Source organism: Rattus norvegicus, chromosome 20 (assembly GCF_036323735.1).
Source record: "Rattus norvegicus strain BN/NHsdMcwi chromosome 20, GRCr8, whole genome shotgun sequence".
NCBI lineage: Eukaryota > Metazoa > Chordata > Mammalia > Rodentia > Muridae > Rattus > Rattus norvegicus.
In genome coordinates, this window is record NC_086038.1 from 26,840,810 (window position 1) to 26,857,399 (window position 16,590).

General features: G+C 44.1%; 1 protein-coding gene and 1 pseudogene across 2 annotated transcripts in view; one reads left to right on the forward strand and one right to left on the reverse strand.

Moving 5' to 3' along the window:
• Positions 1-3,990: 3,990 nt before the first annotated feature.
• LOC120099052 (U6 spliceosomal RNA) lies at positions 3,991-4,091 on the reverse strand (annotated as a pseudogene).
• Positions 4,092-10,554: 6,463 nt separating this feature from the next.
• Positions 10,555-16,590, forward strand: part of Lims1 (LIM zinc finger domain containing 1) — a 110,244-nt gene continuing 104,208 nt past the window's right edge. The window contains exon 1 of one of the 2 annotated variants that reach the window (XM_006256389.5): positions 10,555-12,296. In XM_006256389.5, coding sequence (XP_006256451.1) covers positions 12,265-12,296 — 32 coding nt within the window. In that variant the 5' untranslated portion in view covers positions 10,555-12,264. The remainder of the gene's footprint in view (positions 12,297-16,590) is intronic. The other variant, NM_001415155.1, reaches the window with a different exon arrangement.

Genomic DNA, 16,590 nt, shown 5'->3' on the forward strand with positions numbered 1-16,590 from the left:
CCGAGATAACTCTAACTTGTGTCAAGTTGGCAAAAACCAAACAAACAAATACTAACCAAAACAACTATCAAGAACTGAAATGATAATACACAGCATAACCCAGACCCTGGGAAAAAAATCACACACTTGTTTCATTTCGTTTTCTCTGAACTTGGCCTTGTCATTTTGCTCTCACTATGTAGACCAGGTTGGCCTTGAATTCAAAGATGTCTGCTTGCTTCTGCCTCCCAAGTGCCAAGATTAAAGGCTTACAAGACCAATTTTCTCTCACTTGGGAGGAAAAGAAGTAAGTGAATATTACTGGTACTTCCTCTGGGATGTCTACTCAGTTCAACCTTCATGGTTTGGTGCCTCTAGACTTCACTGTGTTCTTATTTCCTACTGAATTCTATCTGACTTTATTTTATTTATCACCATCTATAAAATTCTGGGAGAAACAAAAGAGAGAGGCCTATTTGATTCCAAGAATTGTGAGGTGACGTGTAAGCTGTCACAGTATCCAGTGCAATAAAGGACAAGCAGGCCTTCATGGGGCCCCTCGGTTGTGGAATCCCATTCTCTATGGGCTCAATGCCTGTAGTCACTGAATATGCATTTAAAGAAGGGAGGTATATTCAGTCCAGAGAGATAGCTCCTTGGTAAAGAATACTGTGACAGTCAGGATCGCTAGCTGGCCACCATGTCATGAGAGCAGGCTGAGTGCTGGCTGCAGCACTCAGAAGAGCAGACCCTACACCTCACCTAGGCAACCCGTTAGAGCTGGCTTTGGTGGCAGAGGTGGTGCAGGAAAGCCAGCCCTAAGGGCATGAGCACTGGAGAGCTGGCTACCACCACTCATACGCTGTGAGGGTCTGGGGTGATCCCCTCCACCTCACCCCTAGCCATCTGCAGTAGTTAGGAAAGCTGGCCTCAAGATCAGGAGAGCCAGAGAGCTATTCCCCTCACTGACTGTAGCACTTGGGAGAGTGGGCTCTGCCCCTCGCCTAAACAACACAATAGAGCTGGCCCTCATGGCAAAGGATTGGGTGAGTCAGTCCTAAGGGTGTGAGAGTAGGAGGGCCGCCGCAGGCCCTCACAGGCTGCAGAATGTGGAAGAATTGGTCCCCACACCTTGACTGGACAGCACAATGGAGCTGGCTCTGGATCCATTGGAGTAGGTGAGCAAGCCCTGAGGGCATGAGAACAGAGAGCTGACCCTGTTCCCTGCCAGTAGTAACGTTGAGTGGCCTAGTCAGAGAAATGCCAGAGAACTTGCCTTGGTGGTGTCAATAGGGGAGAGCTGGTGGGCGGAGGAGCTCAGCTGCCTGCCAGGCCCAGATCCAGGGCTTTGAGTTGGCCTACTCCAACATCTACCTCATCTGTGAACTGATGGAGCATGTGAAAGGGCCGGTCCTGCCAATCTGAAACCTGCAGGCTCTCCATGACGTAGGGCAACAACAGATAGCCAGAAGGAGTCCCAGTGAGGATCCAGTATTAATAATGTCACAGAAGGGGCTGGAGAGATGGCTCAGTGGTTAAGAGCACTGACTGCTTTTCCAGACGACCTGAGTTCAAATCCCAGCAACCACATGGTGGCTCACAACCATCTGTAATGAGAACTGATACCCTCTTCTGGTGTGTCTGAAGACACCTACAGTGCACTCATATAAATAAAATAAATAAATCTTTAAAAAAATAAATAAATAATGTCACAGAAGCCAGAGACCTGGAACTAGACCAGTGAGTCACTGCAATGAACATTCGCAAATGAAGATGGGTGCATGGAGGGGTACACTGTGGGACACACGGTGACACACTGCAGCCTCCATGATGAGATGTTTTCTATGCTTTGTTTTTCTTTTTGTTTGTATTTCCTATTGGGGGGCAGATCCAAGGGGACAGGGAGATGAGTGGGATTGGGGTGCATAATGCGAAACTCACAAAGAATAAAAATCTTTAAAAAAGAAAAAAAGGGGTCTGGAGAGATGGCTCAGCAGTTAAGAGCACCCAACTACTCTTCCAGAGATCCTAAGTTCAATTCCCAGCAACCACATGGTGGCTCACAACCATCTGTAAAGAGATCCGGTGCCCTCTTCTGGTGTGTCTGAAGACAGCTACAGTGTACTTATATATAATAAATGAATAAATCTTTAAAAAAAAAGACTATGTGCCACGGACCCTTTAGGCAATCCAGGGGGATTGGTTTCAGGTAGGCAAGGAGTCGGAGAAGGACAAACAGACACAGACACAAGATGGTCTTGGATCTGAGTGCGATTTTTCTATTCAAGCATCAGACTTTTATAATCATAAAGCAAAGCGAAAAGCAATGTTGCGCATACACAGGAACAGTTTTACAATGGTCTTATTAGATATTCATAAATTGGACCCAACTCCAAGAAATCAGTGAATTATTCATTTGCAAGGCACATGTGAAGTTGATGTTAGCTCTAACGTTTGAGACAGTAGCCAAGTTGACAAGCCACTCAGTGGTACCTGTGGTCAAAGGTCAACTATCTGAGATTTTACAGTAACCTTCTTCTTGTTTTGTGAGCTGCCAAATTAGATTCATCAGATATGGGCTTCTTATGTATAATATGTCTGGGGTCTTCTCATTTATTAATGTAATCTTTTATGTTAATATCTTTTATTCCCTAGGTTTCTTCCTAATTTCCTCTAATATATTTAATTCTAACACTAACTCTATTTAGGGGCTTTTGTAACTGTGTAATAATACTATCTCTATTCTCTTTAAATAATAAACACCATGGGGTTCATGATTGTGCCAATTTCTCCATAAATGGGAGTGAATAATGTAATACCTATTCTCCATTGTGATTGATCCATCGATTCCCAGATTCATCATAAACTCCTGTATATGGCAAGGGATCGGGGGAGCACGCTGTGACCCCATCCTGCTTAGAGGGGGAAAACCACCATCTCCTGCTATAAGCCATTGCCGTCTGCATTCATGAATCTCTTAAGAATGCCACAAAGTCCCTTCTTTTTAGAGATTTCAGCGTCTTTTAAAGAAACAAGAGTGAGTGACTGGAATAATTTCCTGTCTAACCATCCCCACTCTTAAGGACTGTATGTCTTTACAGGGGGCTCTGGTAAAGCAATTCTTACTGCTGTAGTTCAGTCAAAAGTCCCAATTCCATAAGATAAATGGTGACATTTCCCACAGAAAGGTCAAATCCAAAATAGGGTCAGCGGTTACCTCTATTGCACTTTCTGTGATCTTTCTTTGTCCATAGGAAGATAGTAGGGCAGAACATGCCCTGAGCAAAAGTACACAGGGTAGAAATGAGATAGCAAGAAAAGATGTTCAAGCATGGCAGCCAGGACGCGTGAAGCACGTATCCTTCTGAGAGCGCAGCCAACCCCTCCAGGAGACTGACTTCCTGAAGTCGTCACCTCGGATGAGTGTGCCAGGCTTTCGCCCAGTCACACAGACTCTACTGGAAGGAGTGTGGCACCTCTGCTCTTGCAGAGGACCTAAATCCAGCTCCCAGGACCCACATTGAGGCTCACACTCCAATTCCCAGGATTCCATGCCTTCCTTTGGCCTCACATGTAGGTGAATGCTTACACACACAAAATATCAAGATCTGCAATAAAGGGGTTAGAGATGGCTTAGCACTTTTTTAAAGTACATTTATTTATTTGTGAATAGGGGCACAGCATGGGGTAGAAGTCATAAGACAACTGTGGAAATAGGTTGTCCTACCATGTGGGTCTGAGATCATCAGGCTTAGCAGTGGTTGTCTTTCCCTGCTCAGCCATTTCCATTGTTGTGGTGGCCTTTTGGCTTTTGTTGTTTTCTTTGAATATGGACCAGTTCAAAAATGTGTGTGTAGGGGCTGGAGAGATGGCTCAGCGGTTAAGAGCACCCGACTGCTCTTCCAGAGGTCATGAGTTCAATTCCCAGCAACCACATGGTGGCTCACAACCATCTGTAAGGAGATCTGATGCCCTCTTCTGGTGTATCTGAAGACAGCTATAGTATATATAATAAATAAATTTAAAAAAAAAAATGTGTGTGTAAACCTTGTGCAGGCCCATGCTAATCTTTACTAAATTATTCCAATTTTAGAATATGTGCTACTAAACACTATGTTCGACGTGGGGTGAGATGAAATCTTGAAGTAGTTTTACTTGAGATTTCCTGGCAGATAAGGACGTTTACTGCCCATTTGTGAAACATAAATATTTTAAACCACATAAGGGACAGTTGAAATTTTCCTCCAATTACTTCCACACTGGCAAAAGTGATCCAAAATGTCTCCTGTCCAGAAGCCAGAAGCTTGCAATTTCTGTGCTTTGTGGTGTTCCTTGAATCTTTTTTGGTACCAAAAGAAGACAAGTGCTTGTTGCTTTCTTATCTGCTTGTCTGAGCAATGCTCACTCCTTCTCATGATTTTTTTTGCCTGTTCTGGATAGAACCCAGGATCTAGGGCATGCTAAGCAAGCATGATACCCCTGAGCCTCACCCAAGCTCCTCACTGCTTCTCAACATACTAACGTGCTGACTACAGATGATGCTCTCTCGACAGGGCTTCTTTGAGGACCACCATCCTTTCTTGGTCCTTTTCTCAGTCAAGTAGTTAATTGAAAAGCTCACATTTCCTTGAGAAGCCTCTGCATCTCTATTTGGTGTTTACTTTTACCAGCATTCCCAAGGAAGTGAATCTACTAACAAACTCTGGCTGTCCTGATTTCAAAATATATTATTCAGCATTGCCCTTTTATGGCCGCTTGACCTCAGTTTAAACTTTTTCCCTTTTGGAGCGATGGGATGCAGTGGAACAAAACAAAGGTGGAGAACCGAAGTCCGACTAAGGATTATGTTGCAATGAAATGGATTCCTTTCACTCTCTTATTTTTTTAAGATTTATTTAGTTCTTTTAAGAGTATTTGCCTGCATGTATGTGTATGCATGATATACATGCAGTGCTCTTGGAGATCAAAAGAGAGCATCAGATCAGATGGAACTCATTACAAGTGTTCGTGGGCAGCCATGGGGATGCTGGGCACTGAACCTAGAGTGCCCTTACCCTCTGAGCCATCTCATGAGTGTGTGCATGCATGCTACACATGTGTGGAGGGCAGAAAAGAACTTCAAAGAGTTGGTTCTCTCTATTAACCATAGGGGTACCAGATCAAACTCAGGTTGTATCTGTCAGGCATCTTTACCTACTAAGCCATCTTGCTAGTCCTGAAAAAGATTTCCATTATTGATTTGAAAGAAAGAACGTATCATACCGAAAGAGTCTTGTGCTCACACTACTATTAAATGTGTGACAAACTAGGCTGGAGAGATGGTTCAGTGGTTAAGGGTACTGACTGCTCTTCCAGAGATCTTGAGTTCAATTCCCAGCAACCACATGGTGGCTCACAACCATCTGTAATGGGATCCAATACTCTCTTCTGGTGCATCTGAAGACAGCTACAGTATACTCACATACGTAAAATGAATAAATAATTATTTTTAAAAATGTATGACAAACATTAAAAATGTGTCTCTCTGGTGAGAACATACTCACTCGTTCATGTGAGTAGGTTCAATCATTGTTCCTTTACATGTCTGACAAAAGCAGGATTTCTGTTCCTCCCATTATAACCAAAGAAGGATTCAGAATTTTTCTGAGTAATTTCAAAGGTGACCTACACTATGTACTTTAGTGGAATTTAAGATTACTATTGCAGGCTACAAGGAGAAACGGTAACAAAAGACAATGGTATTGGAGCTATGGACATCAGCAGTTTCCACAGGAAGCTCTGGGACACGTTTACTGTAGTCTGCCTGAAGTTGGGACAAAATTGAAAAGGCAAGATGGTTGTGCTGTTTTGGAGAGTGTGAAGGCTGCCTGTGAAGTCTGTTCTCCTCCATCAGGATAGCTAACTATGGTCAATGAAGCACTTGCAGAAAACATGGGCTATTCACCAAATCCTTTTCTTCTCCTGTTGTATTGTCATCTTGGGGGCTTAGTGCCTCAGTCCGGTAACCTAGGCCTAGGCCTGGAAGCTTCTAGCTTTCATATAATCTAATCTAGGTCTAGAATGTTCTCAGCCTCTGAGACTTCCTGCTGGATGAAGCTCATCCTTCCTTGTTCTTTCTGAGCTCTGGCTGGTTCAGCTCAGCTCTTCTGGCTCAACTCTTCTCCTAACTGACTTGTTCAAACTGACTTTTGTCTTTGCCTCTAAATTGCTCTGCTTGGCCTCAAACGAACTCTAACAGTCCTTGATAATCTGACCCTTCTCATTCTGTCTTCACCTGTGTCTAGCTTGTTCTCTCTTCAATCTCTCTCTGTAAAACTCTCCTGGTAAAAATGGCCTCCTTCTCCCTGTCTGTGCTGCTCTACTCACCTCAACTCTACTGCACTGCTCTTCATGAGCTCTACTGTATTCCTGGACTATCTATCTCTCCCTTAAGTATCTTCCCTTTCCTCTCTCTTCTCATGAGAGTTGGGCTTATCCTATTCTGTCAAATCTTTTTGACTCATCGCTTTGTCTGCCCCTCAGTTAGACATCACTTTCAAACATGGGTGCTTCCCCCTACGAACTAACTTTACCTTCATTGTTTGGGATTAAAGGTGAGTACTAAGGGCATGTCTGTATTCCACTCAGAGGGATTAAAGGTGTGTGCTGAGGGTGAGCCAAACCATAACTAGAAACTGGTTTCAAATATGCCAGAATAAAATCCTGTTATCAAAATGGTTGGCTGATCAAGATGACACTGAGTGACCCTTCAGAGCTAGGTGAATTAGAGTGAAGGAACTGATGAAAAATATGTGAAATCCTTTGAGGGTGCGCAAGGCCCCTGTAGGTTGTGGCTCCTGTGCCTGCTCTACCACAGGGTATGGCTGCTCAGGGAGGCAGAACTCAGGGGCTTTGACTCCCTGCACTTGTCCCATGCTGTGCTGGGCAGGTGCTGGGCTGTAGGGAAGTGCTGAAGCACCACCAGGGGTGGGAAAGCACAGTCTGAGGTGTGAGACAATTGGAGCCATTCTGGGTGTCTCACTGAAAAGAAACAGTCCATGGTTCTAAATCGTTATTGCCACGGTAAAAAAGTGGATGCCTAAAACCGTACCCCGCTTCTCAGGAAATGTCTGGGAAAGAAAGCTTATTGGTTACACCCTCCGAGCCTCTAGGTATCTCATTAACACAGAGTCTTGAGCTTGAGTGATCACTGGTCACATCTCCTTTTCCTGTTGTCTTGGTCTGAGATGTTAGGGATGCCTCATCTACACATGAAGGGGCTTGGGGTGTTGTCCTTATGTGACTGATGACCACAAATCTATGGGGTGGAGAGGGGAGGACCTGTGGCTAGTGAGAGGGGCCTGGTGCCCAGGAGCAGATGAAGCTCCTACATCACTTCAGGGTCTCTGGGCCTTGAAAGCCTTTAGTTCAACCAAGGACCAGACTGAGTACCTTCTCATGGTCCACTGCCCCACAGGCACCCAAACACCCTCCAAATAAAACAGTGTGAAGCATCCTGCCCCAGAATGCTTGTCTTGAGTCAGTGGATGATGCTGAGACCTGCCCCCAGCATAGCTGTAGCCGTTTTGTTCCATGCCTGCCAGCTATTTCATATTGTTACTGTAACCTGCCTGCTAATTACTGAGACAAAAAATAACTTGATTCAGAGCAGGGTCATGCTGACCACATACCCCGTTATGATTTTTATGTTATGAGGTTTGTAAATCTTAAGAAATCCCAAAACCATAATCTTCACATAGGACCCATCAAATTAAAGGTCAATATGAGTGACTATGTCTAAATTGGCTTGAGTCAGGCTGACCACCAGGCAGCACTTCCAGCACCTGCTATGAGCTCATTGTGGGTTTTGCTGTTCCAGCTTTTATTAAGATGGCCTTGAAATGTGTTCAGCACTCGGCTTTCATCTCTCAAGCCTGAGGTGCTGCCCTGGTCGATCAGTTTTTGGGTATGTATTCAATAAACTAACCCTGTTTAACTGAGATCAGTGTGTGTGGTTTGGGGAACGACTCCTAGACCCCAACAGATGATAGAAGACTTGAAGTAATTTTCAGCAATACCAATAGAAAAGAAACCATTCTTAACAGTGCTACTGAAGAAAGTCCCCCAACTTCCTAATGGGTAATATAAACACAATGTACATATTTTTAAACAGATAAAACCCTAGACTGGGTATTATGAATAAATACTAAACTCTGGTGTTAAGAATTCATGAGATTACCTACAGTAAAAAGTGCTTTATGAAGCTGGGTGTGGTAAGACATCACCCTTTAATTCCAGCACTCGGCAAGTGGATCAAGAGCAGCCTGGTCTATGTAGGAAGTTGCAGGTTAGCCATAGTCACATAGTGAAATCCTACCTTAAAAAATCGTGGTTATACTCCTTCATTGCTGGTGGGAGTGAAAACTTGTACAAGCACTTTGGAAATCAATTTGGTGGTTTCTCAGAAAATTGGGAATAGTTCTACCCAAGACCCAGCTATACCACTGATACCAAAAAGATGCCCTACTGTACCACAAGGACACTTGCTCAACTATGTTCATAGCAGCTTTATTTATAATAGCCAGAAACTGGAAACAACCTAGATGTCCCTCAAATGATGAATGAATAAAGAAAATGTGGTACATCTACATGATGGAATTCCATTTGGCTATTAAAAATAAGGATATCATGAAATTTGCAGGCAAATAGATGGAACTAGAAAATATCATCCTGAGTGGGTAACCCAGAACACAGACAGACATGGATTACAGGAGCATAGCATAACTGTATCCTGAGAGGCTTCATCCAGCAGCAGATGGAGGCAGATGCAGAGACCCGCAGCCAAACATCAGGCAGAGTTCCAGGAGTCTTGTGATATAGTGGGGGATAGAACTGAGCCTGTCAGAGGGATCAAGGACACCACAAGAAACCTACAGAGTCAACTAACCTGGGCCCATGGGGGCTCACAGATACTGAACCACCAACCAAAGAGCATGCAGGGGCTGGACCTAGGCCCCGACACATTTGTAGCTGATAGGCAGCTTAGTCTTCATGTGGGTCCCTTAACAATTGGAACTGGATTTTGTCTCTGACTGTGTTGACTGCCATTGGAGTCCCTTCCCCGACCTGGACTGCATGGTTGGGCTTCAGTAGGAGAGGATGTGCTTATAAGTCCTGCTGGGACTAGATGTTTCAGGGAGGGGTGGTACCTAAGGTGGGGGGATTCCCCTTCTCTAAGGAGAAGTGGAGAGGGTAATGGGGAAGAGTTCTGTAAGGGTGGGACTGGGAGAAGAAAGGGTCGGGAACTTCAGATGGGATGATAAATGAATAAATAAATGAAAAAATAGTTTTAAGAACTCCATATTTCAGGATACCAATGGAAGTCTAGGCTAATATTGTAACTCACTGTTTTGGTTACTGTTCTACTGCTGTGAAGAGATACCATGACCAAGGCAACTCCAGTAAAAGTATTTGATTGGGGTCTGGTGTGCAGTTTCTACTATCATGGTGGGGAGCATAATGCTGGAGCAGTAGCTGAGTGCTTTATAAACTGGTCTCAGCAGGCAGCAGACAGAGAATAAGACTGGGCAGAAACCCCAAAGCTCACCTCTAGTTAAACATCTTCTCCAATAAGACCACACCTACTCCAATAAGGTCCCTTTCCATATTCATTGGCAACAATCCACCAAGCAGGTTCATTCCTGAGCTATTTCTCCAGCCCCATTACAAGAGATACTGTAAATAATGTATTCAAATAAATATTTAAAAAACGAAGTCAGACTGTGTTCTTATAAACTCCACTGATCTCATACTTGATCAGTGGGAGTAATGGGATTCGTCATGCACAACTCAGCAAAGTGGAATTTTAGGAATGCTAAACTGTCTTTTCCCCCAGAAACATCTTGCGCAAATATTCTCCTAGTCCAAGCTTTTTCTTAATATGATAAGAGTGGGGCTGGAATGTAGCTCAGTGGAAGAGTCCTTGGTTTCCATACATGAAACCCTGGGTTCCTTTCTCAGGTGTTCTAAAGACCCTTGGTGTTCAGAGAATGTGATAACCAGCTCATCTTTGCTATCCACTTCACTGAATCTGGGCACTCCTGTGAAGGAGTTTTCTTAATTAGATGATTTGAAGCCTGAAAGTAGGCAGGACCCTTCTGGTGGTAGCACAGATACAAGGACAAGAGAGGAAACTTTGCTTTCTGCCTGCTCGCCCTCTTTGAGGTTCTTTGAGCTTCCAGTGTAGACTGCAAACAAGCAGCTCTCCAGGATTGCTCCAGGCCATCAACTGTTGGGTCATCTAACTTGCGTATTGAGCAACTAATGGATTTCTGGCTTCCTCAGTGTGACTTTGAACCCTGGACATTTAGAGTCCAAGATTTCACTCTGAATTAATGCACAACATTGCCTACCACATAGTATTAGTTTTCTAGTATAACAAAAATGTTGAAGATACAGTAAAACTTAGTTTTGAAGATACAGGAGTTGTCTAACTAGTCTATTATTTGGGGGCAGGAAAAGGTTTCCCCTGCCCTCTTATTACACACTGGTGTGGTGAAGACAAAAGGAGATGGGGAAAAAAATCCCACCATTTTCTTTGTTTTTGTTTTATTTTTGTTTGTTTGGAGACAGGATCTCACTATGTAGCTCTGGCTGCCCTCGAACTCATTATATAGACCAGATTGGCCTAGAACTCGTAGACATCCACTTGCTGCTGCCTCCCAAGTGCTGGGATTAAAGGTGTGCACCATTATGCACAGCTCAGAAAAAAAATACATAGTTAACTATTTATTTTGAATATTCCTTCCAATAATTCTTTGTGGGGCTGAAGAAATAGCTCAGCAGTGAAGCATGTTTGGTGCTCTTGCAGAGGATCTCAGTTTAGTTCCCAGCACCCACAGACAGGGAAACTCACAAACATCTGTAACCCCAGATCTGTCTCCAACACTGTCTTGTAGTCTCTGAAGGGTGCATAGGTGGTAAGTAGACATACATGAATGCACTCATACACATCATTTTTTCAATTTGTGTGTACTTTGTATTTCTGGTGTGCATATTCACACCTATGTGAAAAACTTCCAAATATCAAATTTTGTTTTTAAAAGCTGATTGCTGACAGACAGAACGAAACTAAAGAAATTGTGATGGTGGCATCCTTTTTTATTCTGAGATACTGTCAAGCTGAGCAGTAAGAAATTCAATCCCATTTTCTAGAACAACCATACTTTTCTAAGCTTTCTTTGTGGCTGACTGGTCAACCACAGAAGTAGAATTGCTCTGAGAGCACATTCCACAAATGGCATTGCTCTGATGAAACTAAAAACCACTAATCAAGAGGCAGCCAGTTTTTACCCAACTATCCCAAAATGGCAACATTTTTTCTTTTGGGTTGATTGTGTATACGTGTTTGGAAGTCAAAGGACAATTGGAGATGATTGTCTCCTTCCACCAGGGATTGAATTGTTGAGCCATCTTGCAGGCCAGCCAAAATTCTAACAAGAGCAAGGAAGTTCCCACTGGAAATGGCCAATCCAGATGAGACCTCCATTCCTGGAAGACTGACTTGCAGGGCATCTTCACTGGCACAATCTCCTTAGGACCGTCGCAGGTCGGGTGGAACCCTGTACCCACGCTCTGTAGACCGATTAGGTAGCCTAACGCCAAGTTGAGTCGAGTCAGAGCCTCAAGCCACGGGTACTCTTACTCGTTCTTTGACCATCACGCCCTTCCAAGTGTTCCCGGCCGCTAGACTCTGTGGCCATCCAGCCCTGGAACACCCAGAAGCCTCTCTGCCTGCTTGGAGCCAGGAGCAGCACCCACAGCCAAACTTGGAGAAAGCAGGCTTAGGGCCAGGCCGAAGAAGGGGGTGGAACTAAGTGGAGGAAGGAGGAGCTATGACAATTAAGGAGCGGGGCCAAGACCTGTAACGGCCCAATGCTGGAGGGTCCTCGCCAGGCTCCACTTCCAAGCCGCTGCTCCTTGACTTCGCCACGCCCCTTTCCCGGCTCTCCCCCCAGTCTACACTTCACCCCAGCACACGGTCCCACGCCCTCTCAAAATTTCGCCCCGCCCCAGCCCGGTTTTGGAGGTCCTTAGCCACGCCTCCCAGGCTGGCGCTCTTCGGGGCGTGGTCAACGCCGCCATTTGCGGGCCACTACAGGCTAGTGGCCGCGGGCCGCCTCGTCCCGCCCCCTTCCTGCCTAGGACCGGCCCTCAAATCTGCCGCTCGCCGCCGCAGCGAGGGAAGAGGGTGCGGCCACCGCGGCGGGCACTGAGGCACAGACTGACCCGGCGTGGACCGCGGAGATGCTGGGCGTGGCGGCCGGAATGACCAACAGGTACGGGCGCGCGCGCGCTCTGCGACCCGCCGCTGCCCGAGCCTACTCTGGGCCGGGCCGGGCTGGCGGGCGATCTCTGCCTCCCCGCGGCCGTGCGGCCTGCGGCTGGCCAGAGGCCCGGACACGCACCGCCCTAGCCGGAGGCGGGAGAGGCCTTCGTGGTCCGGCTGAGCTGTCCTGTGCGGCCTAGGGGTGTGAGAGCAGATGCTGTCCCAGAGTTTGGATCTTAATGTGAAATACATTCTACGGATTAGAAGAACGAAACAGAGGGTCTTAGGATCACTCATTTGTTGTTAACATTTGTTGTATTAGAAATGAACACGGACGTGTAAAATGTTTATTCGTTGAATAATACGTGATATATTAACATACATAACGCAATTTAATGAAAATAGTATACCCTAAACAGAAAAGTTAAGACGAATAGCCCGTTACATATTTTACAGATCCTGTCCACGTCTGGCTTAATAAAAAAAAGCAGCTGGGTTCTCCTTTTGCATTGTCTGTTGTGATGTGTTTTGAATGAACTATTTAAAGGAAATTTGGTTTTAAATAGATGGACCGCGTGAAGAGAAATATTCGAATAGCTTTCCCAAATAATTGTGGGTATTCTTTATGATAGAGCCAGAAGTTCAAAAGGTGTTTTTTTCTTTTTTAAGGCTAGTTTTGATATGAAACCCGAGCTCACAGTTATATGAAAATTCCTCAGGCTGTCTTGTATTTGAATGGAACTGTTACTCATTGTAATGGGTTTTATCGGCTTACCCTATTAAGGAAGGTTCTGGATGCTAATATATCGTATTAATGTCTTTCAATGACTTTTGTTAACATCATCAAAGCTGTTAAACTCAAGATGCTTCATTTTCCAGCATTGCAATTTTCAGTGGAAATCGTAACTTTTCTCAGTGTCAACAAAATATTGTCAGTTGTCCCCATGATTTAGTTTCAAGGAAATGTCTGCCTAAATGTGAGTCTTAAGTCACCGTGGTTGTCTTTTTGTTGTTCTTGCTGAACAAATCTTACTTCAAGAAAAATGCTTCCAATTCAGTACAGTGCTTAACATAGCATGTGCTTTTCCTTGAGATAGATTACTTTGGTATGTAGCAGAAGCACTGCATGCACACATACCCCTGGGTTCCAGGCACCAAGGAAGAGAAGACCAAGAGTTAAGAGTTTGTATAACCACTGTGCTCAACATGAGCAATTGTATTCACCATGGACATTTTTCACCTGAAAAAGAAAGATGTGTGGAATGTCTAGTTGAGAGGGAATTGGTAATGAGCTGTAAAGAAGAACGGATGTACAGTATAATCTCAGACTACAAGAGAATGATGTCTTTGTAGGACCCTCAAGTATGTTTCTGGTCTGGTGGCTTTCCCTGATCCTGTCTCCTCACCCCAAATCTCACTGTGTAGAATCTCACTCTTTGGCTGCCCTTCAGTTTGTCAGTGATCCTCCTGTCTGTTTTCTTGACCACCATGTGTGCCCTGTCCCCATTTTTATGCATTAAGTACATCCATATTGGTCCATTGCCATTGCCCTCAGACAGCTACAAAAGTGAAGCTGTCGTACACATTGAGCAGATCTTCGTTCCTTGTTCCCCCAGGTCCTGGCAACTACCATTTTTCTCCCTTGTTTTAACTTTTTAGTACCCCAGATAAGTGGAGTTACACAGTCTTCCTTTCATGTGCCATAGATACATAGTATGGATGTACCTGAAAGATATTTGGGGTATTGGCAGGTTTCTTCTAGGAATTAAAAATAAAGTTACTGTGGCTGTTCATGAATAGGTTTTAGTGTGGACATGTTTTACCTTTCTATAAAAAATGTCTAAGCATATGAACTTACCAGATTATATAGTAATTTTTATGTTTAGCTTTTTAAGAAATGAACAGAATGTTTTTCCAGAATGGCTGTATTATTTATTTCATCAAGGACAGACACTTAAAGGAGAAATTCACATTCTTATCCTCTATGTAAAGAATTTGGTAAAACTATCATGGCCTTCCAAGTATTTCTGGTTTTCTTTTTAACGTTATGTATATATATGGGCATGTGCATATACCTACATAGGCCAGAGGATGACCTTGAGTCTGGAGTTACAGGTGGTTGTGAGTTGCTAAGAATAGAACTTGGGTCTCCTGGAAGATTAGTGTTTCTCACCCACTGAGCCATCTCTCTCTCTTCAATCCCCAAAGTATTTCTTGAATGAGAGCTATAGTCTTTTTTATTCTTGGGCAATCTGTTTGTTTGTTTTCTTTCTTTGAGGCAGGATTTTGACTTGGTTCTTAGGACTTATTGACTAAGACTTGAAGAGCAACCCTGGTCCTAAAGTTCCTGTAGGGAAGTTGCATCATGAACAGGGAAACTCTGGTGGCACTTAGTGTCTTTGTAAATTTGCAGTGTCCTTTGTCTGCTTCTGAAGGAGGGAAATAGGCCTGGTGGGATGTTTTGTTTTGAGACTGGGTCTCATAGTCTAGGCCAGCCTTGAACTTGCTATGTAGCCATAGTAACCAAGAACATAAAGTAACCAGGGATCTAAACTAAGGCAGCCAAGGTTGGTTTTGAGTTTCTCATCCTCCTCTTGAATGCTGGAATTAAAGACAGTCTCGCCTGTTTTTCATGGGTTTCTGCAGAGGTCAAACCCATGGTTTTATGTAAGGGAAGCACTGCACCACTGTATTTCTAGCCCTGAAATATCTTAGTTCTTTAACTGCTCTGTGCTTTGCAGTCTTGGAGAAAAAAATCCATCAGGCTTGTGCCCTTACTTATTTATTATGAGACTGCGCTATATTGATTTTAGCATTTGCATTCTCTCCCATTGTGTGAGCCTCCTGGCTCTTCTCCTTGGTAGTTTTTATGTTGCTAAGTGTGGGTACTGAAGTGAGCTATCTCCTTCCTGGGAGGGCGCAGCCTCTCCTTCAGGTGGAGAAACTCAAGCAACCTTAGAAATCCATAGTGTGAGAGAGCAGAGCTTGATTCCACAAGTGTATTTTCAATAGCCCACGTTTGTTCTTCAGACAATCGTGGAAGTACTCCTCAGTTCAGATCATATTCTTGAGTAGGATCACACTAAAATAGCAGGAAAAACATGTCAAACCACTTGTTAACTTTACAGTTCTTACAGCTGCTTGGAGCTATGGCTTCTTAATTCAGGAAGACCATTTACATTGTCTACCAAACTGTTACCTTAATGTGTCCCAGGGGACTCAGAGCTTAATGCCTTAAGCTATTTAAAGCATAATCACACAACCTGTTGTCTTATGCTAAACCTTCTCCAGTGGTGGGTGGTTGTTCTTGATTTTGTGTATAGGTGTTTTGCTTGCATTATGTGTATGGACCCTGTGAATGCAGTGCCTTCAGAGAGCGCTGGGTTCCTAGGAACTGTGAGCCACCATGAGGGTGCTGGAATCTGAGTTTTCTAAGAGAGCCATCTTTCCAATCTCCAGCAGTAGGAATTTTATGCCCCCTCATCCTGATGTTATTTATTTCATTTGACAGCATCAGGTATTTCCATAGTGAAGCTTAGTATGTGTGTGGACACATACATGAGAGGACTATATATTTTTCCTGCTTCCTTTTTCATGTTAAAGTACATTTTAGAGCTTTAATGATTCTACTAACTTTAAAAAATGTGTACGGGTGTGTTGCCTGCTTGTGTGTCTGTGTGTCACATGCTTATAGTACAGAAGAGGGTGTGGCATTACAGTTGGTTGTAAACCACTGTGCTGGGACTCAAACCTAAGTCCTCTGGAAGAGCGGCCAGTGTTTTTAACCCCTGGGGCATCTCTTCAGCCTCTTGCAGACTTTTATCAGAGAAATGGGGACCTAGAGATAGGGCAGGCTCTGAGCAATAAACTCTGAATGGTGCCTTCTGTGAGGGGTGGGGAATTTGGCACTGGAAAATAATGAGTGCTGGCCTGTTAATAAAGTGGAAGGGGCTAGGAAACTGTGTGGTTGCTGTCACAATGTAGTGGACAGTAGGAGAGCCAAGATCCTAGGGACAGCCAGGAGGCTAGAGCTTTTCTAGGATGTTCAAAGGTGAGTAAGATAATATGACATAAAGAACAAAAAATATTAGCCACCTCTGAAGAGAGTTTAGGAAATCTAGGATGGGAACAGGGTTTTGGTTTTGTTCTTTTTTTTTTTCATTTCATTTATTATATATAAGTACACTGTAGCTGTCTTCAGATACACCAGAAGAGGGCATCAGATCTCTTTACAGATGGTTGTGAGCCACCATGTGGTTGCTGGGAATTGAACTCAGGACCTCTGGAAGAGCAGTCGGGTGCTC